General features: G+C 37.9%; 4 protein-coding genes across 7 annotated transcripts in view; 3 read left to right on the top strand and 1 right to left on the bottom strand.

Annotated features, from left to right (window-relative positions):
• Nucleotides 1-7,462, top strand: part of LOC147523847 (polycomb group protein EMBRYONIC FLOWER 2-like) — a 30,844-nt gene extending 23,382 nt beyond the window's left edge. For all 3 annotated transcript variants that reach the window (XM_086600154.1, XM_086600146.1, XM_086600139.1), the window contains exons 19-21: nucleotides 4,679-4,758; nucleotides 5,701-5,790; nucleotides 7,062-7,462. In XM_086600154.1, coding sequence (XP_086456280.1) covers nucleotides 4,679-4,758; nucleotides 5,701-5,790; nucleotides 7,062-7,185 — 294 coding nt within the window. In that variant the 3' untranslated portion in view covers nucleotides 7,186-7,462. The remainder of the gene's footprint in view (nucleotides 1-4,678; nucleotides 4,759-5,700; nucleotides 5,791-7,061) is intronic.
• Nucleotides 7,463-8,749: 1,287 nt separating this feature from the next.
• Nucleotides 8,750-17,035, top strand: SETH2 (UDP-Glycosyltransferase superfamily protein). 2 transcript variants are annotated; one of them, XM_086600159.1, is made up of 8 exons: nucleotides 8,750-9,051; nucleotides 9,231-9,803; nucleotides 10,615-10,769; nucleotides 11,091-11,181; nucleotides 11,356-11,472; nucleotides 11,560-11,663; nucleotides 15,929-16,019; nucleotides 16,764-17,035. In XM_086600159.1, exons 1-8 carry the CDS (start codon nucleotides 8,929-8,931, stop codon nucleotides 16,869-16,871), a joined length of 1,362 nt encoding a protein of 453 aa, XP_086456285.1. In that variant the 5' UTR covers nucleotides 8,750-8,928; the 3' UTR covers nucleotides 16,872-17,035. The 2 variants fall into 2 exon arrangements, with proteins under 2 accessions (XP_086456285.1, XP_086456290.1); XM_086600164.1 differs by having other exon boundaries at nucleotides 16,425-17,035.
• A 340-nt stretch (nucleotides 17,036-17,375) lies between these two features.
• On the top strand, nucleotides 17,376-23,910 carry HSP89.1 (HEAT SHOCK PROTEIN 89.1). Its single transcript, XM_086600129.1, has 20 exons — nucleotides 17,376-17,606; nucleotides 18,013-18,210; nucleotides 18,307-18,380; nucleotides 19,120-19,245; nucleotides 19,361-19,454; nucleotides 19,579-19,659; nucleotides 19,781-19,924; nucleotides 20,015-20,128; nucleotides 20,255-20,314; nucleotides 20,424-20,498; nucleotides 20,591-20,695; nucleotides 20,818-20,958; nucleotides 21,067-21,159; nucleotides 21,238-21,315; nucleotides 21,792-22,046; nucleotides 22,144-22,246; nucleotides 22,619-22,793; nucleotides 22,882-22,987; nucleotides 23,083-23,172; nucleotides 23,435-23,910. Exons 1-20 carry the CDS (start codon nucleotides 17,511-17,513, stop codon nucleotides 23,618-23,620), a joined length of 2,394 nt encoding a protein of 797 aa, XP_086456255.1. The 5' UTR covers nucleotides 17,376-17,510; the 3' UTR covers nucleotides 23,621-23,910.
• Nucleotides 23,911-24,252: 342 nt separating this feature from the next.
• On the bottom strand, nucleotides 24,253-24,795 carry LOC147523844 (fasciclin-like arabinogalactan protein 21). Its single transcript, XM_086572630.1, has one exon. It carries the CDS (start codon nucleotides 24,793-24,795, stop codon nucleotides 24,253-24,255), a length of 543 nt encoding a protein of 180 aa, XP_086428756.1.
• Nucleotides 24,796-27,362: the final 2,567 nt, after the last annotated feature.

The following is a 27,362-nucleotide window of genomic DNA, read 5'->3' as shown; positions in this document are numbered from 1 at the left end:
TGGACACAACTAATTATTGTTCTTTAGTTAACAACTGATTCTTGTGCTCAAGACCTTAGACAATGCCTTCTTACAAATAAATAACTATGAGAATGGCATATCAAAGAGTTCCAAATACGTTAGTAAACTATTTTCTTGGTCTTTTAGGGTATGGAAGAAACCCTAGTTTGAAATCATATGCACGACGTGTCCATGTGTCTGTGTGTCCAACACACATTTTCTTAAGAATATAAAGTATCCATGTTACTTAGTTTTTAACAAAAATAATCAATTACAAAAATTTACTTCTAAACGCACGCACAACTTGCGTGCCACACACTATTAAGATATATATAATGGGAGAGGTAGAGCCACTCCACCAGTAAAGTGGACATACACCATGAGTTAAGGGATGATTTTCTGTGGAGGAAACCCTCAACATGAAGATTATCCTAACAAAAAATCAGTTCATTTGAATATGTCTATAATTGATTAAGTTGTGATCAAGGCTTTAGGATGTTTCTAATTGTCCACAAATTTTCAACTCTTTCGATATGGCTACGCCTATTAAAATGTGCTTATCTTTTATCTTTTATGAGATTTCATGCTGGGGATTATATATTCATGTAGAAAGAGAGACAGTAAAAGTTAGGTCTCAAAGTGAGACCCATCTTACATTTATAATAACAAAGTTCTACGATTAATACATAGGTTGGGCCCAAGTATAGGCCCAATAGGACTAATATTACAATACTCCCCTATGTAGTGCGAAGATATCGATAGACCCGACTAACCAAAGATGGAAAGCGAAGATCTTTGGAACTCTTTAGGTCCCATTTGGTTTGGTAAGAGTATCGACAATGAATGGCCTTAGTCCTAACAAAGGGCGGGAGACAATCCCAAAGATCGAACTTTCTCCCTTGAGAAAATGCACATCAATCTCTCATGTGCTTAGTCCCGGCTCATGTAGGATGAATGAAGCTAAATGGATGGCGACTTGATTGTCACGATTGAAGTACGGATGATCCAGATCATTGCAAAACCAAGCTCTCCCCAAAATAGATCGCGACCACATAATCTCACAAGTGCCCAAAGCTAGGGCCGCGATACCGGCTTCGCCGGATGATCGGAGACAAACAGGACGCTACGGCTTTCCATGAGATAAGGTGATTCCCGGTGAAAAGCACATAAAGCGGTAGTGTGGAGCGGACGGTCGATAGAACCTCCATAATCGAATCGATTGTTTTAGCATTTAAGGGACCCGTGAACCCGGTTGCATAGAAGAGACCTAAGCCGAGGGCAAGACTTTAGGGTACTTGAGAATATGCTCCATATGCATCCATATGAGATTGACGTGGAGCATGCATGAAGCCCGACTAACTCTGCTCCACAGCAAAGGCAATGTCCCAATGTCGGTCTAGTATTAACTAGATAAATAAGGCGTCAACAAAGCGATAAATAAGTCAATGGATCGACAATAATGGTCCATCGTCGCAACTAACCGCCATTAGGCACCATAGGAGTAGAAAGCGGTCGACAACCCAAAGATCCTATCGGTACGGAAGATCTAGAACATACTTTCGTTGAGATAAAGAGATTCCGCGGACTACTACGCAATCTCAATGCCAAGAAAGTAACGTCTGGGACCAAGTTTTTAACCTCAAAAGACTTCCCGCGGATTCCTTAATTTGTACAATGCGATCGCATCGTCTCTCGTAATAATAATGTCGCCCACATATACAAGCGATAAGTGCGGCCCCCGTGAGTTCCCTTAACAAACAATGTATGGTCCGAAGTGACACTGGTAAATCCATATCAGAAGTAATAATAGGAACCTGACCATCCATCGAATGAACCGGGCTGGGTGACCGCTTAAGCCCATATAAGGGACTTACGAGTCGACAAACTTTCCTAGCATACTCCCTCACCAGGTAACCGAAGCGAAAGCGGTGGGGGATCCATGTAAATCGTCACCGGCGGATCTCCGGTGAAGGAAGGCATTCTTCACATCCAACCGATGAAGAGGCCAATCATAAGAGCGACCCGAGGGGAAATAAGAAGTCGAGAACAGATTTTAACAGCTTACACGGAGCAAAGGTCGCACCAAACTAAAGTCACGCCCGTGTGTAAATCCTTTAGCAACCAAAGCGGGATACCCCATTTGGTTAAGGCGGGCGACAAATTCGTTGAAACATACTCCTTCGCATTATCGGACCGAAGTCCATGAACCACGATATTGAGCGAGTTTTAATGAGTTGGAGAAACCGAGTGAAAATAGGAGAACTTCAGATTTCTTGCGAAGTAAATAGATCCAAGTACACCGAGTATGGTGGTCATCTATAAAGGGTCCGTAGTACCTATGGCGAGAGGGTAGTCGCGAGAAAGGGCCCCAAACATCCGTATGAATCACATCAAACATACAAGGAGATCTAGAAATGCGAGGAATATAAGAATTACGCACATGTTTAGACAAAGAACAAGTATCACAATGAAAAAAGAGTATTTTTGCATGTTTTATTAATTCAGGGAAATAAAGTACATAGATACTTGAAGTTGACATGGCCCAACCGAAGCATGCCAACTTTTCAAAGACTTCAATGAGAAAACAAATAACGGCCCGACCACGTGCAACACACTAGCATGCAAACTCGATCATTGGTGGAGCATCGGGACAGGGGGATCTCTCCAAAGTAGTATAGTCCAAGATGCTCATAGCCCCCGCCAAAAATCTGCCTCATCTTTCGGGGTTAGAAGATAACAAGAATGGGGTAAGAAAACAATGAGCGGTGATAATCTTTAGCAAGACGACTAACGGATAAAATTGCTAAGTGCTAAGTGAGGAACATGTAAAGACCGACTCTAAAGAGATAGCGGGGATAATCGAACAAGACTTACGGGTAATAGTGGTGTATGAGCCATCCTTGGAAGCGGACATGATGTGAAAAGGGTGTGCTATTATTAGGCGATAATCTAGACTTCGCGGTCGTATGATCATTTGCCCCCTAATCAAGACCCAACCGGATGGGGAGGGGAAGCGAATATGGAACGCAAAGATAGGTGTACGTGGCGGCGAGTCATGGCGAATACTAGATGTCCCCCACGTAGAGACATAGCATGCATAAGCCGATCAATCGTCTTTGGGTAAAAGTCCCGAATCCTCGAAACTCCCCAATGAATGATGACTACGAAATATCGCCAATAGCCGCTGCAACGAGGCTTCTTGCCTCCTAAGCCCCTCGACCCCTCTTGGGGACGAAGCTCACGGATGCAACCGATAGCAACTATCAATAAGGTGGCCATCGCCCTCAGCAATGAACATAAAAGCGCCCACGAAAGTGTTCCGGATGGAACAAGAGAACGAAAAGCCACCGAAGACCCCGGGGTCGAGTAACAACAAACGCCATCGACCAGAAGAGGCGGTGCATCGAAACCACCGGAAAAAGTAATCCGAACACGACGCCATGTTTCAATAATGGCATACGCCTCACCAAGAGATGGAAGAGGTGCGATATTGAGAACTTGAGCGCGGATGGCTTCAAAATCGAGTGAAGACCAATAAGGAACCGATGAACTCTGTTTCTCCCTCACGCTCAAGAGCGGCCATAATAGTAGGTGTCATACGATATCTTGGATAGGGAAGTGTAAGTAGAAAGCTCCTCCTCCGTGCTTCTTCAAGTACCCAAAGTAAGCTAAGAAAAGAGCCCCCCTTGTGGCAAATTGACCAACTCGGTAGAGCTCATAAATTCGAACCTCATTGTTCGTAGTAGCATACATTTCGAGAGAAAGCCACAAACCATCAACGGTCTCATAAAAAGGTAAACATCTCATAGACATCCGGGCTCCATAGAGTTAAACAACCAACTTAGAATCATACGGTTGGTCATGGACCAACTATTGTAGGTAATGCAGATTAATTGGACAAATCATCTTGTTGGGAACAAGCCAATCCATCTTCCCTTTGGCCCCAAAAATAAGCGAAACGTAGCGAGCCCAAGTGGAAATTCGCCCATTAAGAAGAGCGGTAGTAATTTTCTTCAAGAAGAGAAATTATTCAACAAGGAGACATCATCCGTTACCTTTAGAGTCGTTATCCGTCATGATAAGGGATATAGTGCAAAGAATAGTACCTTGATGTGAAAAAAAAGTTATAATCGCGGAAACCTGCCGGAAAAATGTGATAACGCCCGGAAACCTACCGGAAAAAACAATGAGTGAACGCCGGAAACCTACCGGAAAACAGTAGGAGGCAGCACAAGTCAAGCGCCAGATGGATAGCTCATCAGGTCATGTGTCGCTTAATATCGTCATTTGCCGAGCCGGGAAGAAGGAAGGGGTGGCGGCTAGGGTGGTGGCTAAGGGTGGTGACTAGGGTTTGATCTCCTTACTTCTCTCTTCCTGTTTTTTCTGATACCATGTAGAAAGAGAGACAGTAAAAGTTAGGTCTCAAAGTGAGACCCATCTTCTATTTATAATAACAAAGTTACAGTGTACATAGGTTGGGCCCAAGTATAGGCCCAATAGGACTAATATTACAATAATTCATATCCACAAAGAATCAGCCCTTGAATCATATGTTGCATACTTGAATGAATTACATTTTATATAACATAGTTTGCTATACTCGAATGAATCAGCCCTTTATATATGTAAGTTTGGAAGTTGTAATGCATTTATTTAACATAGTTTGCTATGTTTGCAGATGCTTGATGATTTTGTTGATGTAACCAAAGATGAAAAGAAGATTATGAACCTTTGGAACTCTTTCGTGCGTAAACAAAGGTATTTTTATATGGCCTGTTTGATGTTGATATCATTGTTATTGAATGGCATAACCTACATTTTGAATTATTATGTATATAGAAACAATCTGTACTAAAGGTCTTGTGTTCATATTGATTACTGTTGACATATATGAGTGTCCCCGAGCCTACTCTAATATATTAATAGACCCTTCACATAAGTTTGAGCTTATGAAGAAATTGGTAAGTCACAGTTATTAGTTAATTGAATTTCTGCTTGTTTGTTTGGGCCAATTGGCAGCAATTAATTAATCTCGTAGATTCTCTTCGACCCAACAAGCATGTTGCAAAGTTGACTGAACTTTATCCAATAAACTGCAACAAGGGGTGTTATGGGGTTCTTTGTTTGTTAACGAAAGTAGAAATAGCCGAATATAATGTTGGTCTTAATATTCTCTTTTAGGCTGATTCTGTTCCATCTTCAAACTTGGTTGTTTTTGCATGTCTTATAGCTCCTTGCAAAAGCATGGTTGCTCTAAGTAGTGTACTTGTTTGTATTTCTTTTAAGAGCTGCGAAGGGATTTATTTTGTTAGAAATATACTTTACAGTTAAGATTTATTGCTAGCGAAAGCTAATATATGATATAGTTTAATGCATCATCGTGAGAGTGAGTATTCTAATAAATCTCACTTTGTAGTTGAGTACTTTCCAAAAGAAACATTTCCTACTTTCAAGAGCTTTCAAGAGATTATTAACATAGGGATGGGCATGGGAGAAGTGAAAACTCAAAAACAATATCCTATTTCATGAAAATCGTATGCAAAGAAATTATTTCTTTCGATGAGTACACCCTAATCTAAGGAAAAGGTGGGACTGATGTGTGTCATGTTTCATTGTGGTTTTGAAACAGTCTATATATATATACTTACCCTCTTTAATCTTCTTTTGTTGATAAATGGACTATTTATTATCTTTTGGCAGAGTGCTAGCTGATGGTCATGTTCCATGGGCGTGTGAAGCATTCTCAAGACTGCATGGACGAGACCTTGTCCAGGCCCCTGCACTATTATGGTAGACCTTCTCTTGCGTACTTATCTGAATTGCAAGCATGTATTATGCACATAGACTCGGTTCTGCATAGGTTAAATAGTTCCCCCTTTATGGATCATTCATTATCGCATGCTCGTTATGATGACCAATTTTAATTCTCACATGCCATCAGTGCTCATATCCAATATTTTTGCAATTTTCAAGTAATGGCCAGTTTCTTCTCCTTTGCACTTTAAAATGGGTGTGAAAAGGCTTTAAGAGATTTAAGCTTAGGATAACCTTTAACTAAGAAGAAAAAGTTAATCTTTTCAGCGTTAACTGTGTTTAAAACAGTGTTAATACTTTCAAAATTAACAGAGCGAGTAATGAAGAGGATTTAGGAGATCATGCCAGTGATAGAATAGAAGTTATCCTTATACACTAGATTTACACAACCTGGACAGAATGACTGTCCAGCGGCTGAGGTGAAGATTAGAGAATATATGAAGGCCTGGACGGTTTTTATGTTTAATTCCACAGTCAAAAGTGTATTCTTGCCTCTAGAAAAATCCATTTATGGAAACCTAAACAACTTGGGGAAGCTTTCCTTGCTGCACTCAACCCTGAAGCAAATGCGAAATTACTTTCACCTTTTCCTATTCTCAATGAGTTTGGGAAGGTTGATATGGAGAAGTAGCGGAGAAGCATGTCAAATACACTGGGTGGGACGGGATAGGTTATGTCTCACTAAGGTGGAAGGGGTTTAGGGAGTAAATACTCAATTGTCATGAGTGAAGCACCTTTATCAAAATGGTTACGGAGGTATGAGGAGGTGAGAGAGCATATATGAAGAACGGTGACAGTGGAGGAAGTATTGTTAGGGTGAGAGTGGGTGGAAGCCAAATATTCCTACAGGTTCTTGTGGTAATACATGATGGAAGGCTATTGGGAGCATTTCAATGAAGGAGTATTCTTCCAAGCGAAAGATAGGTTGAATATCAATGTTATCTAGTAGAATTTCATGGTAGTTGTACTCTATAGACAGGTCTCTCATTGTACAAATTGCATTATCTTCCACTGTTGCACCAGAGCAAGTAGGATTGGTTTTGTATCATTGCATATACAAACATAATGATAACATTGTCATCCATTGAATTCTTGTTTCTTGTGCACATTATCTTCTATGAGAAATGGGTTGAGCGTACTATGGGGTAGAACTTTACATTCTCTCATTTTCAGTTTTGTAGGACATGAAATTGACAGGTAGGAAAAAACCAGTTCGAAACACTAACGATTCTATATTGACATTCCAGGTGTTGGAGGCTATTTATGATCAAACTGTGGAATTATGGACTCCTCGACTCGACTACAATGAATGAATGTTCCCACATTCTTTTTAGACACAAAATAGAGAATTCGCAACCCAAGCTCAGCTAAATAAAAGAAGGAAGAACATTTACTACAAATATCTACCCAAAAAGTTACTGTCATTCTGGAACATTCTTTTATTTTGACCTTATTTTGTTTGCCTGTTAGTTTGTTTATCATTCTTTGAAATAAGCATACAGATGTGAGTGATGGTGAGGGTTATCACTTATGTTTCTGTAACTTTTATGAGATACAATTGAACCTACAATAAAACAAACATAGGACCGAAATAAATGTGCTTGTGCGTGATCACAAGTGGATTAATGTAATTGCTTGCTTTGGATCAGATCTGATTACAACAGTGGACATAATTTGTTTTAGAAATTGGGTAAAATAGTTGTGAATCTGACAAAACACAGGAAGTCTCAGAGGCAGTTTGGAAACGAGTTGTACTTGTACAGCCACAGGTCCACAAGGAGATTCATTATGCACAGAAAGGAGGAGCCCTATGAGGTGAAAATCTCATGTACGGTTCTGGAATGGGGATTCTTTGAATAGAATGAACGTATCGGATGGTGCTTGTTACTTATAAACTCAGGTTTTCAGGTTTTCTAACTTCACTTTTGACACTTACTACTATATAAGTAGCAAAATATACTAAATCAAGGTTTTCCATCGCTTAGTATGGAAAATTGATGCTTAATTAAGGTACTCGCTATGGACACTTTCCATTTTGTGTTGGCCGGAACCCCCCCCCATATCAAGTTAACCTGTTGTCCACCCCCTCCACAAATAACATTTCAAATCACCTTCCTTCTCTTTTGTTTCAAGCAAACTATGCAGATAATTAAATAAATGAAGGCCTGTTTCAGAAGAACCATGTCCAGCTTAAAATTGCAACTCAACATTTTAAGGGTTTCTAATAGAATGATAGAACTGGCGAATGCTTATATATGGTGATGGTGATAGCAAATCATATATATGAAAAACAAATAGAAGCCGGTTTTCAGACATAATATGCAGGTTCAAACCCAGGAACTACATCACAATTCAAACAAAAGATTAGCTGATGATGCAAATTAAACAGCACCTCAGTATTACAGAGAACAGTTGGAGTCTATGGAAAGTTAAAAAAACCAACGGCAACAAAGAAACACCAAAACAACTAGACATACTCTGATTGCACTAAACAACCATTGAAATTAAACCTTAAGAAGATGCAGCTGATGGAATCATCCCAGTCTTCCTAGCATAAGAGAAAATCCCACCAGCATCAATAACAGGTCCAGCATCATCAATAGGTTTCAACTTATATTCCTTTACAGTTACAACATCTCCAGTTTTGTCTTCACCGAAGCGAGTTTGGTATGTCCCAATTAAGGCATATGATCCAAGTTTTTGATATTCGTTATTACGCAGGGATGATTTGGTCAGTGTCGATGTTAAAATGTTAACTGAAAACGATCATGGTTTGACGTAGAACAGCAGAAACTGAAGTAGACGAAGGGTAGGAGACGAATTTGGTGGGTTGTGCCCAACAACAGACCCCAAAATAATTGGGCCAAGTTGGGCCGGGTATTTTAAGGTCGAACCAAACACCTTCTTCTCCATGTATTATTTTTGGTTCCATTTCACGCACTATCCATACTATATCAACTGTAAACCAATTCTACCGGTTCCTAGCTTTTTAGTTTCAGGCCAATTGAATTTGAGACTACCCACCACATAATCCTCATACACTCTTTTCAAAACTAATTCAGGTAATAATCAGGTAATTTATAGAAACATTTGGTATAAAGAAACATTGTTGAAATGGACGAGAGCAAAAAGAAGCACAGAATATTGATGGTATCTGATTTTTTCTACCCCAACTTTGGTGGCGTCGAGAATCATATCTATTATTTGTCACAATGCTTGCTCAAACTTGGTCACAAGGTTAGACTTATATCCATTTAACTAAGTAACCAAAGCGTAGAGTTAAAAGCGAGAGCATGAACTTTGAAAGTGCCATGAGACACACACAGTATCCCTCTCTGAGTAATGACATATATTTGGGTATTTATTTTTTTTTTTTTTATATATATTATTAATCTGGTTTCGTTTAAAATGCTCAGGTAGTGGTGATGACTCATGCTTATGGAAATCGTTCTGGCGTACGATATATGACAGCTGGTTTGAAAGTGTACTATATACCTTGGAAACCATTTCTTATGCAGAATACATTGCCCACCTTTTGTGGGACACTTCCGATTATAAGAACAATTCTTATTAGAGAAAAAATATCCTTGGTGCATGGACATCAAGCTTTCTCTACTCTCTGTCATGAAGCTCTAATGCATGCTCGTACTATGGGGTACAAAGTTGTCTTTACTGATCATTCACTCTATGGTTTTGCTGATGTCGGAAGTGTCCACATGAATAAGGTGCTGCAATTTACTTTGGCAGATATTAATCAAACCATATGTGTTTCTCATACAAGCAAGGAAAACACTGTCTTGCGATCAGGGTTGCCCCCAGAAAAGGTCTTTGTAATACCAAATGCTGTGGATACAGCTGTGTTTAAGCCTGCCCCAGAGAGACTCAGCTGTAATGAAATCATTATAGTTGTGATAAGTAGATTGGTCTACCGGAAGGGTGCCGACTTGCTGGTAGAGGTCATTCCTGAAGTATGCCGCTTGTACCCAAAGTTAAGTAATTCACGTGTTTTGGATGCCTTTTATTTTCAGTCTTGCTGGCGTTAAGCAGAATTCGTAGGATTGTTTATGAGAAAGAAAATCTCCAAACCTCGCTGACCCTGAGAAGTATTTGGGAAGGAAATACTCCCCAAGTGCTCCTTGTTTCTCTCCAAATCATATCCTGAATTTCCAAATTCAGCTTAGGATTTGGCTTGTGCAATGCTTGCTGAATAGAGTGGCAAGTCACAATCATTTAACTGGGGCACAAGTTTAAAAGAACTTATTCACTACATGCCACAATACCAGATAAGTGCTTGCGGAAGAAACACAACGCATTATTATGTTCCACCTGTCTCAAAGTACCATTAAAATCAGTTTTCTATATTGGTCTTAAAGGTCAGCACTTCAGTAGTGGATGGTGAGGTGAAACTTCTTTACCTTCTTCGTGGAACTCATCTCAACCACACTTAGTACAGCATCACTTGAACTGAGGAACAGCCAAAATATGCCAGTCCTTTAACTAAGATAACAATCATTACACTTGCAAATTTTGAGTGTCCATTTAAAACCAAATGCAAATGGTAATTGAACTATTTACTGCAGTAACCAGCTAGCTTTCCTAGTCATGTTTGTTACTTGGCCTACTTCTAGTATTGTTTTAGCTATGTTAGGTGCACTTTGAATTTTATTGTCCCTATATACATTTTTTAGAAAGAGAGAATCTATGCTAGAGCACATATGAACTAAACAAAGAGGAAGGGTGCTGGCCTATTTTGTATCTCCAACAATTTTGACTTTAACACCTGTGAACTTATCCGTTCAGGTTCGTTTCATTGTCGGTGGAGATGGGCCAAAAAGAGTGCGACTGGAAGAGATGAGGGAAAAACACTCTCTCCAGGACCGAGTTGAAATGTTGGGGGTAGTCCCACATTCTCAAGTACGGTCTGTACTAATAACTGGGCATATATTCTTAAACAGGTACCAACTAACTCTTTTGATTCATGTTGGAATTTCCTCTTTGATTTTTGGGTGCAGAAGTTCCCTTTCTTCTCCGACTGATAACAAAGTCGGCACTTCTGTGGGTATGTGCCCAGAAGTTGTCTCTGTTCTTCTCTTCTTCACATACGTACATCTAAATCTTGACGCTTACATTCATGTACAAATGAAGATTTTCTTGCAATATGTATTTTAACTTTAGTCTACACTCTCGAAAGACTTTTACTAGTACCTACTTGTTGAGATATTGATTTGTCCTATATGTAATTGTTGAGATATTGATTGGTCCTATATCATTTGCAGTTCTCTGACAGAAGCTTTTTGTATCGCCATACTGGAGGCTGCTAGTTGCGGATTGCTTACTGTCAGTACACGAGTAGGAGGTGTCCCAGAGGTATGCATATAGAGTTATTCTTATATTTTGTTATCATGAGGCGTCATATGCTTGGTCAGTTTGGACATTTTTTGCTGCAAACTAATCACTATATGCTGTTGAATGGACTGCATCATTCTTAAAGGGAATATCAGCTTTCTGAATCCTTTTTTCCCCAATGGTGGAATCCGTTAGGTTCTACCAGATGATATGATTGTACTTGCAGAACCAGTGCCCAGTGATATGGTAAAAGCAATCAGGAAGGCCATACACATACTTCCAAATATTCAACCACAAGAGATGCACCTTCGTGTGAGTTCACATTTAATATTGGCAACTTATATTTCAATCATTAAGTGTTCTGGTATAGATTTGCTATATTTCTTTTTTTACTGCCAGATGAAAAGTCTATACAGTTGGCATGACGTGGCCAGAAGGACGGAGGTTGTATATGATCGTGCCTTGAGATGCTCTAATGAGAATCTTCTACAACGTCTGCCACGGTATTCCTTTTTTTTTGGGTTTCCCTTTACCCTTTTAAGTAGATCATTGCTTTATGTTTACAATTTAACCATTTCAGATGTTTCATACTCTATATGTATATAATTTAACCATTTCTCTTAAAAACTGTGGTTGATTTGGTAGGGTTACCTTTCGTGACAATTAACATTCATTCTCACCTTATATAGATGGTTGGACTATGGACAATAGAAATGCCAAGACACTATTTGGATAGTTAGGAACTTGGGTTTATATGATTGTTATGATTTGGACTGTTCAGCCGTTGCAAAGTTAGTCACACCAATTGTACGTCTTTGGTCAGTATATATAGGGGTGTCAACGGTCCGGTTCCTAGTGGCATAAGAACCAAGAACCATTTATTTTTACGGTTCCGGTTCTTCACGGTTCTTAAATTAGTGGAACCGTACCCATAACCACGGGTACCCACTGGTTCCGGTTCTTCTTTTCAGTTCTTATAAACTTCGACCGTCAATATCTATAACAATAGCTTATCAGACTATGTTGATAATAAAACAGCAGAACTGACTGACGAAAAATAAAACCATTTAGATAAAGCTACTTATCATTTCCAGTACCGTAAGTCATAGTTTTTGATACAGGGAAATATAAAATATTTAACAAAAGACCAAAACATATGTATATCCATGTATTTTTTTTTCATGATCAAGGTATAGTGTCATCCATGTACTGATTCACTTCCAATTTGAACAAAATTCAAGAATATATAACTCTCATTGTCTTTGCCATGCCTGCATCATATGACATATGCTACTTTGTTCCCTCTTAATCCCCAACATAATAGTAAAAAAGCACCATAAATGACAATTCATATTTGGCCCTCATCAGAGTATAACAATCGTTTAGGCTGCACAACAAATAAATTGATAGCTTAGTAAATAAGGAACTACCAAAAAAAAACACTAATCACTTACAGCCCGTTGTTTCACTTTCAATTCAAACATGACCCATATAGTTAAATAAAATCTTCACCTTTCAAAAAAAAATTATCTCATGCTTCCACTTATCCACTGTTTCACTTTCTTCCATAATAAAATCTTCAATTAGACTCCAATCCTCATTCACATTAACCTCGTCAACTGCATTCGCCACGGTTTCAAGTGCAACTTTGCCTTTGGCAACAACTCCTTCATCTAAACATAATACACACACAAAAATATTGAAATTATTGGTAGTATTGAGCTTCAATTGAAGTATATAAAATAGAATCAATCAAAACTAAGTCTATTGACTCACCTTCTATTCTCTTTCTAATCCAATCTTGTGCGGACACTAGCGCCTCAACCGTTTCTGGGAGCATCGTAGATCGATATCTACCTATTACTCTACCACCAGTGCTAAAGGCCGACTCGGAAGCGACACTAGATGCAGGAATCGCCAAGATATCACGAGCAACTTTTGCCAAGATAGGGAATTTTGGTGCATTATATTTCCAATCAAATGTTTCATCATCCAACCTTTTTCCCTTTTGAGAGGATGGGTAGCTTCTTCCAAGTAAGACTCAAGTCATTCTTAGATTGTACATTATCCGATGTCTCTTCAAGAAATGATTCAAAACTCCTAAGATTTGAAGCAGCACTAGTGTCTTCACAACGGTCCATTGACACATTTCCACCAATGTTTACTATTAATACCAACATCCCATGGACAAACCTCACTTGGCACATCATAACTGTTATAAAGGTTTGACAATTCAGTTTGAATCCTTGTTACCTCGGTCTCTGACTTTGCATTGTACACTTTAGGAAAGTAGAACTTGATTGTTTTCATTTTCTGCCGAGGGTCTAATATTGAGGCAATGGCAAAATCAAGTTAGTGATTTTCCAATACTTCAAAAACTTCTCCATCACTTTTGTTGCCATAGATACAATGAAACAATTCGGACTCGCACACCATTCCAGAAGATGAACATAAATACCACAAGATAGACCGAAGTACCGAGAGACAATCACATACCTAGTCCCAAACAAGATTTTTGTAGCTTTATTAAAAATGCTGAAACAATTACCTACAATTCTTGCATTGCTCCACTCGGTCTCAGTAGGACCATAAGTAAAGTCAGGATCAACTGTAGCAAAACGATTTATAGCGTCTTTTAACTCCAATGTAACCTTAATCATGTCACATGTGGAGTTCCACCTTGTGACAACATCTTTAACCAACTTTCTGGGGGTGATTCTAACTTGCATACAAACGGCTTCAAATCTCGATTGTCAAAGTGGCAAACATTGGAAGAAATTTGCAGCACCACGTATCTTCTCAATCTCTTATTCAATGGCTTTAAGTCCATCTTGCACAATCAAATTCAGAATGTGTGTTCAACAACGAACTTGAAACAACTTCCCATCAAGAAGAATAGATCCCTTTAACTTGAGCTTTTTAGAAAGCTCACGAACCATAACGTCGTTTGAAGAAGCATTATCTAACGTGATGGCTGTCAGCTTCCTATCAAAATTCCGGGCATACAACTTCTCCATTACCTGATTTGCAATGTTCTCTCCCGTGTGTCGACCTTTGACAGTACATAAACATATGATTCTCATATGCAACTTCCATATATCATCAATGTAATGAACCGTGATTGCCATGTAACCAACATTTAGGTTAGAACTCCATAGGTCTGTAGTTAAGCTCACACGACATTTGAGTTTGTCGATGTTCCCATATAAAACCAGTTTTTCATTTTCATATATCTTCAAACAATCAGCTCTCACAATATTGCGCGATACTGTCTTAAATGTTGGCTGCATCGTACGTAACACCCTATTAAACCCAACATGTTGTACCATTGAGAAAGGATACTCATGTAGAATTATCATCTCAGTAATTTGCATCACGCGTAATTTCTGGATTAAAATTAAAATTCTGGAAACCCACAGAACCTTGACCATTCTTTTCTTCAACCTTCAGATGTGCTTGGTTAATCAACCTTTGCTTCTTCTTGAAAACCTTACATGCCTTGTTAATATGTTTATGCAGAGTACTAGTCCCATTAGAACTACCACCAGCAAGTTTCCTATTACAGTATTTACATTTAGCTTTAGTTATCCCACCTATTTCAATCTAGTCAAAATGATCCCAAACATTAGAAGTTTTTGTTCCAGTTCGTTGCTTCTTAGAGATGCCCTTATCTTCTTCAGAAATAGCAATAACAACCTCTTCATCATTTCCTTGTGCCATTTTGAAACTTTGAGCACTAGAAATATCTACATATAGAAAAAAAAAACAATTGATTTCTCTTAAGTGAAGTGATTTAAATAAATTATTTTGAAAAGATGGATCTTTGCTTCCATCAAAATTTAAAAGTGAAAAATGATATAGAAAGGAATACAAAAAACAAGTGTATGGAGTGTATACGAGTTAAAATACTAAGAAAAAGAAAATAATATTACTCACCGTTATCGAACTGTCGTCCTTTCTTTAATGATCAAGGAAGAAGAAAGATTCTTTGTAATTTGAAATAAATGATCAAGGAAGAAAGAGCTTTTTGTAATTAATAACATTGTTAGAATCTTACTTCACATAAAATGGCTACAGATCAAGGATGGACAAAGGACGGAAGGAGTACGTGTAGTAATGGAGTGAGACTATGTGAGTAGTTGAGTAGTGTTCTATCTCTTTCTTTTCTTTTTTCGGTAGTACTAAAGAGGCAAAGAGTAGTTGAAAATATCTATAGAAACACCCCTTCTTGGTCACGTGGGTGAAGGAGCACCACACAAGTTTATGGAATTAAATGTCTAGCAACTTTGATTTGGAGCAAGACTCATCTATTTTGGTAGGACTTAGAACTATATGGTTACTGAAAGTTTGAAATACTTGATAAACCATAATGTAAATCAGTTTTGGCTTTTGATTTACATTTTTATAGCATATTGTAAACCATAATGCTCTAATAATTTTGTTAAAATTATATAATTTCTACGGTTCTGGTTTCGGTCCCGGGTACCCACCGGTTAATAACTATTTGGTTCTGGTTCTATATGGTTTGGTTTTTTTAGTACCCATTTTTAAACAGTTCCTAAAAATAGGAACCGGAACTATGATTTTTTCTACTATTCCGGTTCTGGTTAAACGGGTACCCATTGACACCCTTAAATATATATGAATGAAGTACATATCGGCCATTGGAATGTTAAGCCGATACTTATGTCTACTTTATATTATGGTATCATGGTTTTCAATAAGAACTCTGCAATCAAAGATGATTAAAACCATAGATATTTTACAGGTACCTTGCATGTGGTCCTTGGGCAGGCAAGCTTTTTTGTGTTGTCATGATCATCAATTTCTTATGGTGGCATTTATTGCAACTATGGAAGGTAATTATCATTAACAAGCTTGTTCTTGATATCTTGCTAATTTGGAAAATCTTCCTGGATAGATTTAGAACTAGCACAGGGTGGTGGAGGACTTGGTAGGTGGTTCCACCCTTCCACCACCAAAATCCCTAGCAAAGAAGATGCAGATACCAATAAGATTTGCATTTGGAAAATGGTAGCAAATCTTGACTGGATTCTGAATATTCTTTGGGAGGGATTCTGGTGGTGGAACTACCACCTACCAAGTCCTTGAATCAGCCTGTTCTAGCCCAAACTCTAACCAGGAAAACTTTGCAAAGTAGCAAGGATTCAAGCACATCCTTTGATCTTCATTGTTCTCTTTGTCTGCCGGATCATTTTCTTCTCACTCTTTCTTGGTTATCTTCTTGCTTGGTTTTCCATCAGCCTTCAGAGGATATAGAGGAGGTACCTGATTTTGTACTTCCCCATCATCAAGATGTCTCTCCAGAATCCTGTGATGCTCAATGAATAAGCTGATTCTCTTAGGTTGCGAAATGCTTTAATTGGTGTAGTTGACACACTTTTGGTCGTAGATAGGGCTCTCCACCCCCACAATTGTTCTCCGATGTTTTTTTGCAAGAAATTATTATTTAATACAAAATTGTTTGTAAGATAAGAATGTAAAGGTCCTAGGGGCATGTCCCTATGATAAAGAAATATCTCGTGGAGAAGATTTTGCAATGCCTGATGTTTATCTTTTTGCATAATGTGCTAATCCAACAGATTGTCACTGCAGCAGAGGAAGATGTACACTTAAGGGGGATCATCAGATGGCAACATACCAAGATGGCCTCCACTCCTGCTTTGTCAAGGAGATGCACACTTTCATAAAGGCGATAAAACTGTATAGTCCTTGTTCATTTTCTCGGCACTGTTGTTGTGTCTCTTTGTTTTTCGATAATTACCCATACTGTTGTTGTCACATGAGGTTTTATTTGCTATTCTGAATGTAAATTGTAGAATCTATGAGAAGGATAGTTGTTTTTTAAGGTGCAGGAGCTTATTCGTTACCAAATTCTCTAAGTCAACTATTTGGATTAACAAAAGGACTCGAGATCTCTACAACCGATCTTAACAAAATCGAATTTACTTTTGACACTTTGGTACTGTGACTTGTGAAATTTCTCTGGTGACACCTGGAAACATTTTTCTTCTAGTCTAGGGAATCGGTTTTACACTTGGCTTTAATGATGAGTCTGCTTCAATGTTTTTCATTTCCCCTTTCCCGACTAATAAATCTTTACCCCTAGGGCCTAGGCAAACAAACAATTTTTGCAAGGCCCGGGAACACACACACACACACACACACACACACACTTGTTGAGAAATGACTAAAATGACCTTCATATAAATCCTGAGTCCAGAAACTTCCCACTCTCCATTCTAATAAACCCCTTAAACCCTAAACCCCATTTCCCACTCTCATCCTCACAAGCATCTTTCTATCTTCAGAAAAAAAAACAAGAAAAGATGCACAAGTTAGCAAGGCACTCCGTCTCTGCTATCGCACGCAATGGTAGAAACGTGGCTGCTCCCATTTCATCTTCTGTCCCTCTCCTTAATTCGGTAAAAAAAGTTCAAATTTTTGTCATATTTACTCTCTGTTTTTACATATTTGTTGATTTATTTTTTTTATATTGAAGTTGGAGTACTTGTTAGTTTGTTGGAATTATTGAAGAGACTATACTCTTTCATTAAAGTTTTAATTTTTAAATGTATTCTTTGTTACAAGTAACGAGTTTAATGCATTTTTTACGTAAAACATGATTTAGCTGTTAAGGAACCGCCCTGGGGTTACTATGTCTATATATAAGTACATTTTATATTGATAGGGATTTTGGTCTGTTTGTGTGGTAGATACTATGGGAAATTAGCTAAGTTTTATATGATAGAAAAAGAATAATTTTGGTGCTGTCTTTTACCAGTACAAATAGATATAATTAATAACTGATTTCAATTTCTTTTTTTGCAGGATCGACAAGAAGATTCGAAGCTGGCCCAGTTTTCAACCAGGTGTTATTCAGCATTGACCACAGGGAGACACAGTACCACTGGATCAACAACCCAGTTGAATTTGAATGGTGTGTTTCTTGGTACCCGCTATGAATCAACTGCAGCTGCATCTGAGTCATCAGATCCACCAGCTGAGAAGCATGAGTACCAGGCTGAGGTATATTCCCCAGATGATCCTAGTTTTATCTTTGTCTTTGCTGTGGCTTAACCAATCAATAACAATGTCGGTGTTTTTTTGGTAATGTGATGCCAGGTTAGTCGACTCATGGACCTTATCGTTCACAGCTTGTATAGTAACAAAGAGGTGTTTCTGCGAGAGCTGATTAGGTATGGTCTTTTCCTGTGTTTGTGTTGAATCCTGGTTAAATGCACCAATTTCTCTTGTTACTTAATAATTGTTTGTGTAATTTTAAATATTTATTGTTGTTTGTTACTTTAAATAATTGTTTGTGTAACTTTATTGTGTCACATGTCTTTTTTGCAATTTCTCAAAGACGCCTAGTGAGCTGAACATATGTAATGAAACAATATAAAAGCTAAATAATGAAATTTCTTTCAGTATCTTTAGTTAATTTGTATCTCACTACTGTCCAGTGGCCTGCTGGGGTTGGGTCCCAAGGTCTTGGGGATCAATTCACAACCTCACCTAGTGGGTGTTTTAGGCTGTAGGCAAAGTCATGTGGGGGTACAACAATGTGTTGGGCCTGAATAAGAAGGTCCTTTGGGAATTCTTCAAGCTATAGTAGATGGTACTAAACTACTTTTCAAGGAGGAAAAACCCTGATAATATTTTCCTCTTTTTATTCGACTTGATTTCTGAATTTTTTGGGTATTTAGACTTAGGGTCATTCCAGCCCATCTTGTGGTTGTAAGTCTCAAAAACATCTCTAAGACTAATACCGGGATAATACTTCTGTCATTATGAATTGAAAGTAGAGTGCATAGAAGATTCATATTTTCATTTGTCGTTTATTAGTTGATGTACGGAAATATTAAAGAAATTAGTTTATAGTAGAACGTTATTAGGTTTGTGATCTAATTATGGTTGTGGGTGCCCTGCCTACAGTAATGCAAGTGATGCATTAGACAAACTGCGGTTTCTGAGTGTTACGGAGCCTGGGCTTCTGAATGCTGGAGTTGATCTTGATATCCGTGTCCAGACAGACAAAGACAATGGGTCTATTACCATAACGTAGGTTTATTCAACCTCATTGTGTTGTTTTTATCCTTTTACAGCTGGTTTGAAGCATAATGCTATGAGTTGCCCTAGGCCACTAGCTGATTAACAAAGTTATGCTTTTGTACAGGGACACAGGAATTGGTATGACAAGACAAGAACTTGTCGACTGTCTTGGTACCATTGCACAAAGTGGAACTGCTAAATTCGCAAAGGCGTTGAAGGTATCATACTCCTCACTCCTCAGAAATCTAGAATTACAGCTGCTTAAAGTGGAATTGTTTATTAATTTTAGTCATTTAAAGTCTGTTTTGTTCTACGTTCTTACAAGTATGAATTCACTGACAGGATAAGGATGCTGGTGGAGACAACAATTTGATTGGTCAATTTGGTGTGGGATTTTATTCAGCATTCCTAGTTTCAGATAAGGTACCTGTTTTAATCTGGCATGAATTATACATCCTTGTACTTTCTTATTCATTGCCTGATTTCTTACAGTTTTTTGAAATGGGGATTTGAGTAACTTACAAGTATATTGCCAATAATACAGGTGGTTGTTACAACAAAGAGCCCAAAATCTGATAAACAATTTGTTTGGGAAGCAGTGGCAAACGCTAGCTCTTATTTGCTTAGAGAGGAGACAGACCCTGAAAAGATGCTTCCAAGAGGGACACGTCTTACTCTACATCTGAAGGTCAGTAAGCAAAATTGCGTATTACTGTTAGGTTGAACTGTTCCCAAGCTCGTTCTAAGCTACTTGTTTCTTTCTTATTGCTGCCTCCAGCGTGATTGCAAAGATTTTGCACACCCAGAAAGGATTCAGAAGCTTCTGAAGAACTATTCCCAGTTTGTCTCGTTCCCAATATACACTTGGCAAGAGAAGGGATTTACAAAAGAGGTAGGGCTACTTTCCTGATACACCATTTTTATGCTAATGTTTTTGGAATTGGGGTAACCGTAACCATGCAAATTTGCTTCTGTATATTTTTATTTCTTTTAATTCTTGTTGGAATTACTCAAACAGGTTGAGGTTGATGAGGATCCTGCCGAAGCCAAAAACGACAGTGAAGATGGAAATGTGGAGGTAGGCCTTATGTATTTTTTCACTGTCTTCGATTTTATCAATTACAATATCCTCTAATGAGCTCTTATTATTTGAGGTGACTATAGTTCTGTTTTCATTGTTTAAACAGAAGAAAAAGAAAACAAAGAAGGTTGTTGAGCGGTATTGGGACTGGGAACTCACCAACGAGACACAACCTCTATGGGTGAGCTTTTATCCTGATGTGCTCTTGTCGGTTAGTGTATAAGAATGCCATTTTTGCTTTTCAGAATTGACTCATACTCTGTGCTTTTGCAGCTTCGCAACCCTAAGGAAGTCACAACAGAGGATTACAACGAATTCTACAAGCAGACTTTCAATGAGTATTTGGAGCCTTTGGCATCGTCCCACTTCACTACGGAGGTATTGAGAAGTTATGTACTTTGAAAATGGATCCCCTTCATGCTTATTTTATGTATAGTTTTCTGGACAGGGGTAGTTGGTACTTCTAAATGACTAAGCTTATTGATATTGACTTTTGACAGGGGGAGGTAGAATTCAGGTCCATCCTTTATGTTGCAGCCATTAACCCATCTGCGAAAGAGGATATTCTCAATCAAAAAACAAAGAACATCAGGCTCTATGTCAAAAGGGTGTTCATTTCAGATGACTTTGATGGAGAATTGGTAGGAGGGGATGCATCTTATGCCTCATTTATTTATTTTTTTATTTATCATGGAAAATTATGCTAATTTACTCTTTTCAAATGGTTTGGTTTTTTTTTTGTGGACTAGTTCCCAAGGTATTTGAGTTTTGTGAGAGGTGTGGTTGACTCTAATGATCTTCCACTCAATGTCTCACGTGAGATTCTTCAAGAAAGCCGTATTGTAAGTATTTTACTTAGTTCTCCTTATTTACATAATCCATTATAATATTTCAACTAGTCTAATTTTCTTTCATGGTAGGTACGGATAATGAGGATGCGGTTGGTCAGGAAGGCCTTTGATATGATATTGGGCATATCAAAGAGTGAAAACAAAGAGGTACTTAATATAGTATTATTTCAATTCATTTCAAACATGCAGTGTTAGAAACATTTTAGCCTTAAGTCATGCTTCTCTGTGAGGCTTGAAACCTCAAGAATGCCGCAATGACAAAAATAAATAAATAATAATATGATTTATTTATTTTTTGAAATTGACTATTTTTTCATATGAATATGGTTATTTGTCCTTTGAACCAAGATTGAGGGTGGTTGTGAGGAGAGAAGTAAAAAAACTTGGGAAAAAACTTTTTAGGCTCTTGGGTTACTCTCCCATTGAAGCTTAAGCATCAGTGCGACTGATATCTTAAAAGGCTCGAGGCATAAGCCTTGACGCGTTTTTTTTTTTAACACTGAAATGTGTATTCTGTTACTTTCTCTTTTGGGGCTCTTTCTCTTCTGATCTGTAACCACCGAACCCATTAATTTTGTTTCCTATTTGAGTTATTTTGACGTAGTACATCTCCTTTGCTACAGGATTATGAGAGGTTCTTTGAGAATTTTGGCAAAAATTTGAAATTGGGATGTATTGAAGATCGTGAAAACCACAAGCGCATTGCTCCACTCCTTCGATTCTTTTCATCTCAAAGCGAAGGGGAGATGATCAGCTTAGATGAATATGTGGAGTACATGAAGCCTGAGCAGAAGGATATTTATTACATTGCAGCAGATAGTTTGACAAGCGCAAAGAACACACCTTTCTTGGAGAAGCTACGTGAAAAAGAGCTCGAAGTATATATACATATCTTATTCACATAATTGATTTCATTGTAAATTTTTTACATTTTATTGATACTTTGTGGTGATCGTTCTCCTCTGTTGCTTGTAGGTTCTATTTTTGGTGGATCCCATAGATGAAATTGCTATTCAAAACCTGAAAACTTACCAAGAGAAGAACTTTGTTGACATCAGCAAGGAAGACTTGGATTTGGGTTGGTTTTAGAAGAATGTTTCTTTCCTTTAATTTTTCTTTTCTTTTTCCCGGGAGATTACAAACCTTTGGATATATAGGTGGCACTTTCTCTGCCATCTTTTGTGTAATTGAAGTCTGACTGGATCTGTTGAACTAATTCAGTAAGACTCTTGCTTAAGAGTTGCCTGGCTGGATAATTTGATGTTTCAACTGACTAGTTAAATGAACCCTGAATCCTCAAGCGGGCCTTAATTGGCAGTTATAATCTGAACATCTTGCTTGGCACTATGTTGGCTGCTTTTTTATCTCTGTCCTTGTAGATCGTGAGATAAATGCGTTCTCCACTCTTGACACTTGACTTATATCCTTTTTGTTCCACCTGTTCTGGTAGGTGGTAAGAATGAGGAGAAAGAGAAGGAGATAAAACAGGAGTTTGGCCAGACTTGCGATTGGATAAAGAAGCGATTGGGTGAGAAAGTTGCTAGTGTACAAATTTCCAGCCGTCTGAGCACCTCCCCCTGTGTTCTTGTGTCTGGCAAGTTTGGTTGGTCTGCCAACATGGAACGGTAAGTGTTCTTGCTTGACAATCTGTAATTTAATGTATATCTATAATTGTTTGCCATTTAAAAGATTTGCTTTGGTAAATTCTATCAGGTTGATGAAGGCACAATCACTTGGTGACACATCTAGTATGGACTTCATGCGAGGTAGACGGGTGTTTGAGATCAATCCAGAGCACCAGATTATCAAAAACTTGAATGTAGGGGGAACTTTGTGATAATCCAAATTTCACCTCTTTCGATGTCTGTTAGTCCTACCGTTCTATTTATTTTGTGACTTTGATGTGGTTTTCAGGCTGCATATAGGAATAGCCCAAACGATGAGGAGGCATTAAGAGCCATCGATCTTCTGTTCAACACTGCCCTAATATCTAGTGGCTTCACTGTGAGTGTTTTCTTAAGTTGAAATTATTAAATAATGCCTATCTGGCACATGTGGTTTTGGCAATGGATTTTAAATGGCATCAGAACAAACTTGAAACCCACAAAACAGTATCTTGTGACCTTGAATGAGAGGCTGTAGATTTCGGGTGCACCTGTCTCTTTCTCTATACCTTAAAGAGAAACCAGTATATGTTTAGTTGACTTGGTATTGTACCTGTATTTTGGTGTTGTCTATTTTCTTACTGTCTCTTATTGTCACACAGGCCGAGAATCCGGCAGAACTTGGAGGGAAGATATATGAGATGATGGGCATGGCACTTTCTGGCAAGTGGGCAACCCCTGCAGTTGAAGTTCAGGAACCAGTAAGTCATATTGGAGGAAGTCGGAGCACAGAAGCAGTTGAGGTTGCAGAAGTTGTTGAGCCAGTTGAAGCTGGTGGTCAGAAATGATTTAAGAAGAATGACATTCCCTATTGACAGATATGATGTCTATCAAACAGGAGAAGTGTCATTGATAGTCTACATGATTTATTGGTGATGATATGTTTAGGTTGGCTTTAGTATGATCATTGGTAGCAGTAAACTGTAATAGTTTCTTTCGAATCAAACTTATGTATTGAAAAAATTAAGGAGTATTTGTTAGGAGCTGTACAAAAGATATGCCATGGAGTATCGGAATTCGGTCCATCTCTAATCATTGTGATTATCCTATCTAATACGTCAAGCTTTTTATCTATTTAGCTTACTCTGTTAGTGGTGTACTTGCGAAAGTTCGTTTCTTGCTGCTTCATTGATGATTTTGTAGATAGGTAACAGACTATATGCCCTTTCAGTCCATCTTCTGGACTTATCTTAGATATGGATGGGTAAGTTTGAACGCAGAAAATCAAGTTTGCTAGCATTTGTTTCCAGTCACATCGTCAATCATCTGTATTAAGGATAAATATCTGAAAGAGCATTGCAAGATTAAGCCACTAGGTCATTTTCAAAATTTACTATTATCAATACCACAAGACCATCAAAGAACTGAAAACAGTAGATTACCCTCTTCAGCTGGGCATTGACAAAACGTGAGTTAGTGGCTATGGTGATGATGGATACTTTTCACGAGTACCTAATGATTTCACCTTAAGAGAGCAGAATGAGTTATTTCCGAACTGGATAATGCCAGTGACTCCATGGCATTTGATTGAAGAACTTGAGCAAATATTTGGTTTGACAATTTTCGCATTATTTACAAAGAAATCTCTTCTCCCTTGGTCAGTTAAGCTAATAGTCCTGTTTGGGTAGCTAGAGGGTAGGACAGTCCCAGTAGGGAGATGTACAATGTCATCAAGTAGAAGAGTTGTTGGAAGAGAATGACTAAGCAGGAACTCGGGAAGGCAGTCTGGACTGATAACATAATTTGATAGTTCAGCATCACTTGGCATCAAGAAGGTCATATCTCCATCTTGCAGTAAAGTCGGATTGGTGTTAAGCATCTGCAGCAGGATGACAAATCCATGATAAGAATTCGTTCTCATGTCATCCAGTGCTGCCTGTAGATCATTCTGGTTGGCTGGAGTTATAGGTTGTGATTCAAACAGTAAAAAGAGTGCAAGGAAAATGAAGTATGAAGCGCCCATTTGGTTGTAATCGGTCTTATGCCAGTGCTCTACACGGCTTCTAAATTATAGAGATGGTTGGTGGATAAATGCATGGAGTTGGGCTTAATTTCTTTGTTAACTTCTCATGCGTTTGGTGTCTTACTGGAATCGTACAAACATGCACTTTGCTTGTGAATTAGTTGGTAGGGGGTAGGTTATGCTTATGCATGGGATGGCTAGTTCTTTGAATTGATGAAGAGACTGCCGCAGTTTATAATCTGCCGTGCTGCTGAGCAATGGATATACATATCATCAATAATAGGTTGTCTTACTATCGTTTTCGACTAGCTACTTGTACTGATCGATTCAAACCAAATGATATGGTGCCCATCAGCCCATGGGCCATGGAATTGGTAAACTGATTTATATGATCATTTCTACATGGAAATATTACTCTGTTGTCTGTTGCATAGCATAAAATATCGGAATTGGGTGATATATCGAACCCTGATGTATGGATATCTATCGACAAATATTTCCAAATATCATCAGACTATGTGTGGGTATTTTGAACTGCAAATATCGTGGACATGTCACAATATATCAACAAATATCCACAATTTTAATGCATAATTTAGACTGTAATTATGCATACCCATAGTAGAAAATATCACGATATTTCACGATAAATATAAAAAAATCAAGTACAGATATATAAATATCTTGATATAGTCATCGATATATTCAACTATAAATATCAGTGATATTTGTTGATATATCGTGATATATATGAAATATATGTCAATATATCACCAAACAGTTGAGTTTATGCAATATATTGACAATATATCAACGAAATATTGACCGAACCTATTTTACATTTTTCTAAATATAAAATTATTTTGCTTAGTTGTGGAGTCGAACCTTGTTCACACTTCACACGCCCACCATTAGTGCAACCAACTTGTTACATAAATGTTGGCTCTCAAATTATATTATGCATAAAATGTGTGGAAATTAAACTTAACAAAATCGAATTTTTAATAACAATTAAGTTTTGTTGGAGGGATTGAACCTAGGTTTCTTCTGAAAATGAAAAGCTCAGGCCCACTAACCACTAGAGAATGAACAACATTAATATTCATAGACCAATCTATTATTGTACACCTATTAATTTGTGCATTTCAACCCGGTAAGTCCGGTAACCCTATCTCTTTGCCGAGTTGAGGTATGGACTGGGACGACTAATTACATTACAGAGAGAAACACCAATGTTCTAAACTCAAATTTTTGCAAAAAAAATGCGTTAAATCTTTTTTCTCCCAGTTCTAAGAGCATCGATGAATCCCGAGCTTATATTTGAACTTGTATTCATAACTTAAAACCAGATTTCATGAGGTATATAACAATTCTAAATATGTGCAAATAAATTAGTTAGCATTTTTTAACACTAGAGTTGTCCATATTAAAACTATCATCACATTTAATGAAAGTATTGATGATATTTGTGGATATATCGTTTACATTTAATAAAAACACGACATTACAGTAAAAAATACCCACACAAAGTTTGTTGATATTTGTGGATATTTGTAGATATATCATGATATTTGTAGACGCCCCAACATAAAATATCCCCACATAGGATAGGATGATATATCCACGATACATATCCATAAATCAGATATCAATATATTGTCATATCCCAATATTTTGTACTACTAGCCATGCTGCCCGACCTGTGGTCAGGCCAGCTATTTTTAAACTTATTATGTCTGGGCCTGTTAATTTTTAGGCTAAAGTATTTTGGTTGATGTACTTAATGCAAAAGCACATTTGTGCATTGAATAAGTGTGAGGCTTAAGATCTTCAAGTTGTGAGTGGACAGAAGTTCTTCCTTAACTTCTATAGCTTCCGAGGAAACTTCATGTAAAGCTGACGCGAAACTCTCCATTGCCTTCTTACTTTTCTCTTCTTCATTTCTAGATGATTCCAAGTCATTCAGGAGCTTGCTGAACACTTGAAGTTGCAAGTATTTCATTATTCAAAGCTTGCACCATCTCCACTTTGACAATCTCAAGCTCAGTAGTCAGTGATCCAACCATTCTTGATTTCTCCAATGCCTCTTGTTTGGCAGTATCAAAATGCCCCATCTAGTCTTCGAGATCCCTTATCTATCTCTCTATTGATATCTCTAAGGATTCCACAAACATCTATGACCAATTTTCATAACAGGTAGGGGGAGAGAACTAACATATATGAATTGCCAGTAAGCATTGAGGGAGTCAAAATCCTCACCAAGGTATGCTCATAAGCTTTCGAACGCTTCACTGCGAGGCAATATTTTCTGAAATCAGTTTTTTGTTTAGATACATAGGATCCTTATTTTCCTCAATGCTTAAAGTACAGTATCAATGAGACATATCCCCAAATACATAACAATATTCAAACTTCCTGAGCTTATTGAGTTCCATAGAAGAGCAATTAGGCAGACTTGGCGAATTTTTTTTAATTATATTCTTTAACAAACTATAAATTATATCTAATATATAGCGTGATAGAGAAAAAAACTACTATAGTATAATATTTGAAGTTGGAATTAGATA

The sequence above is a fragment of the Coptis chinensis genome, chromosome 1 (assembly GCF_015680905.1).
Source record: "Coptis chinensis isolate HL-2020 chromosome 1, ASM1568090v1, whole genome shotgun sequence".
NCBI lineage: Eukaryota > Viridiplantae > Streptophyta > Magnoliopsida > Ranunculales > Ranunculaceae > Coptis > Coptis chinensis.
This window is presented reverse-complemented; position numbering and strand designations above follow the sequence as displayed.

Coding starts and splice junctions, on each gene's coding strand:
- SETH2 (XM_086600159.1), top strand. CDS start 8,929: ATGGACGAGAGCAAAAAGAAGCACAGAATATTGATGGTATCTGATTTT. Junction 9,052..9,230: donor TGCTCAAACTTGGTCACAAG/GTTAGACTTATA, acceptor TAAAATGCTCAG/GTAGTGGTGATGACTCATGC. Junction 11,473..11,559: donor CACAAGAGATGCACCTTCGT/GTGAGTTCACAT, acceptor TTTTACTGCCAG/ATGAAAAGTCTATACAGTTG.
- HSP89.1 (XM_086600129.1), top strand. CDS start 17,511: ATGCACAAGTTAGCAAGGCACTCCGTCTCTGCTATCGCACGCAATGGT. Junction 19,246..19,360: donor AATGGGTCTATTACCATAAC/GTAGGTTTATTC, acceptor GCTTTTGTACAG/GGACACAGGAATTGGTATGA. Junction 20,315..20,423: donor GTGAAGATGGAAATGTGGAG/GTAGGCCTTATG, acceptor TTGTTTAAACAG/AAGAAAAAGAAAACAAAGAA.
- LOC147523844 (XM_086572630.1), bottom strand. CDS start 24,795: ATGGGCGCTTCATACTTCATTTTCCTTGCACTCTTTTTACTGTTTGAA.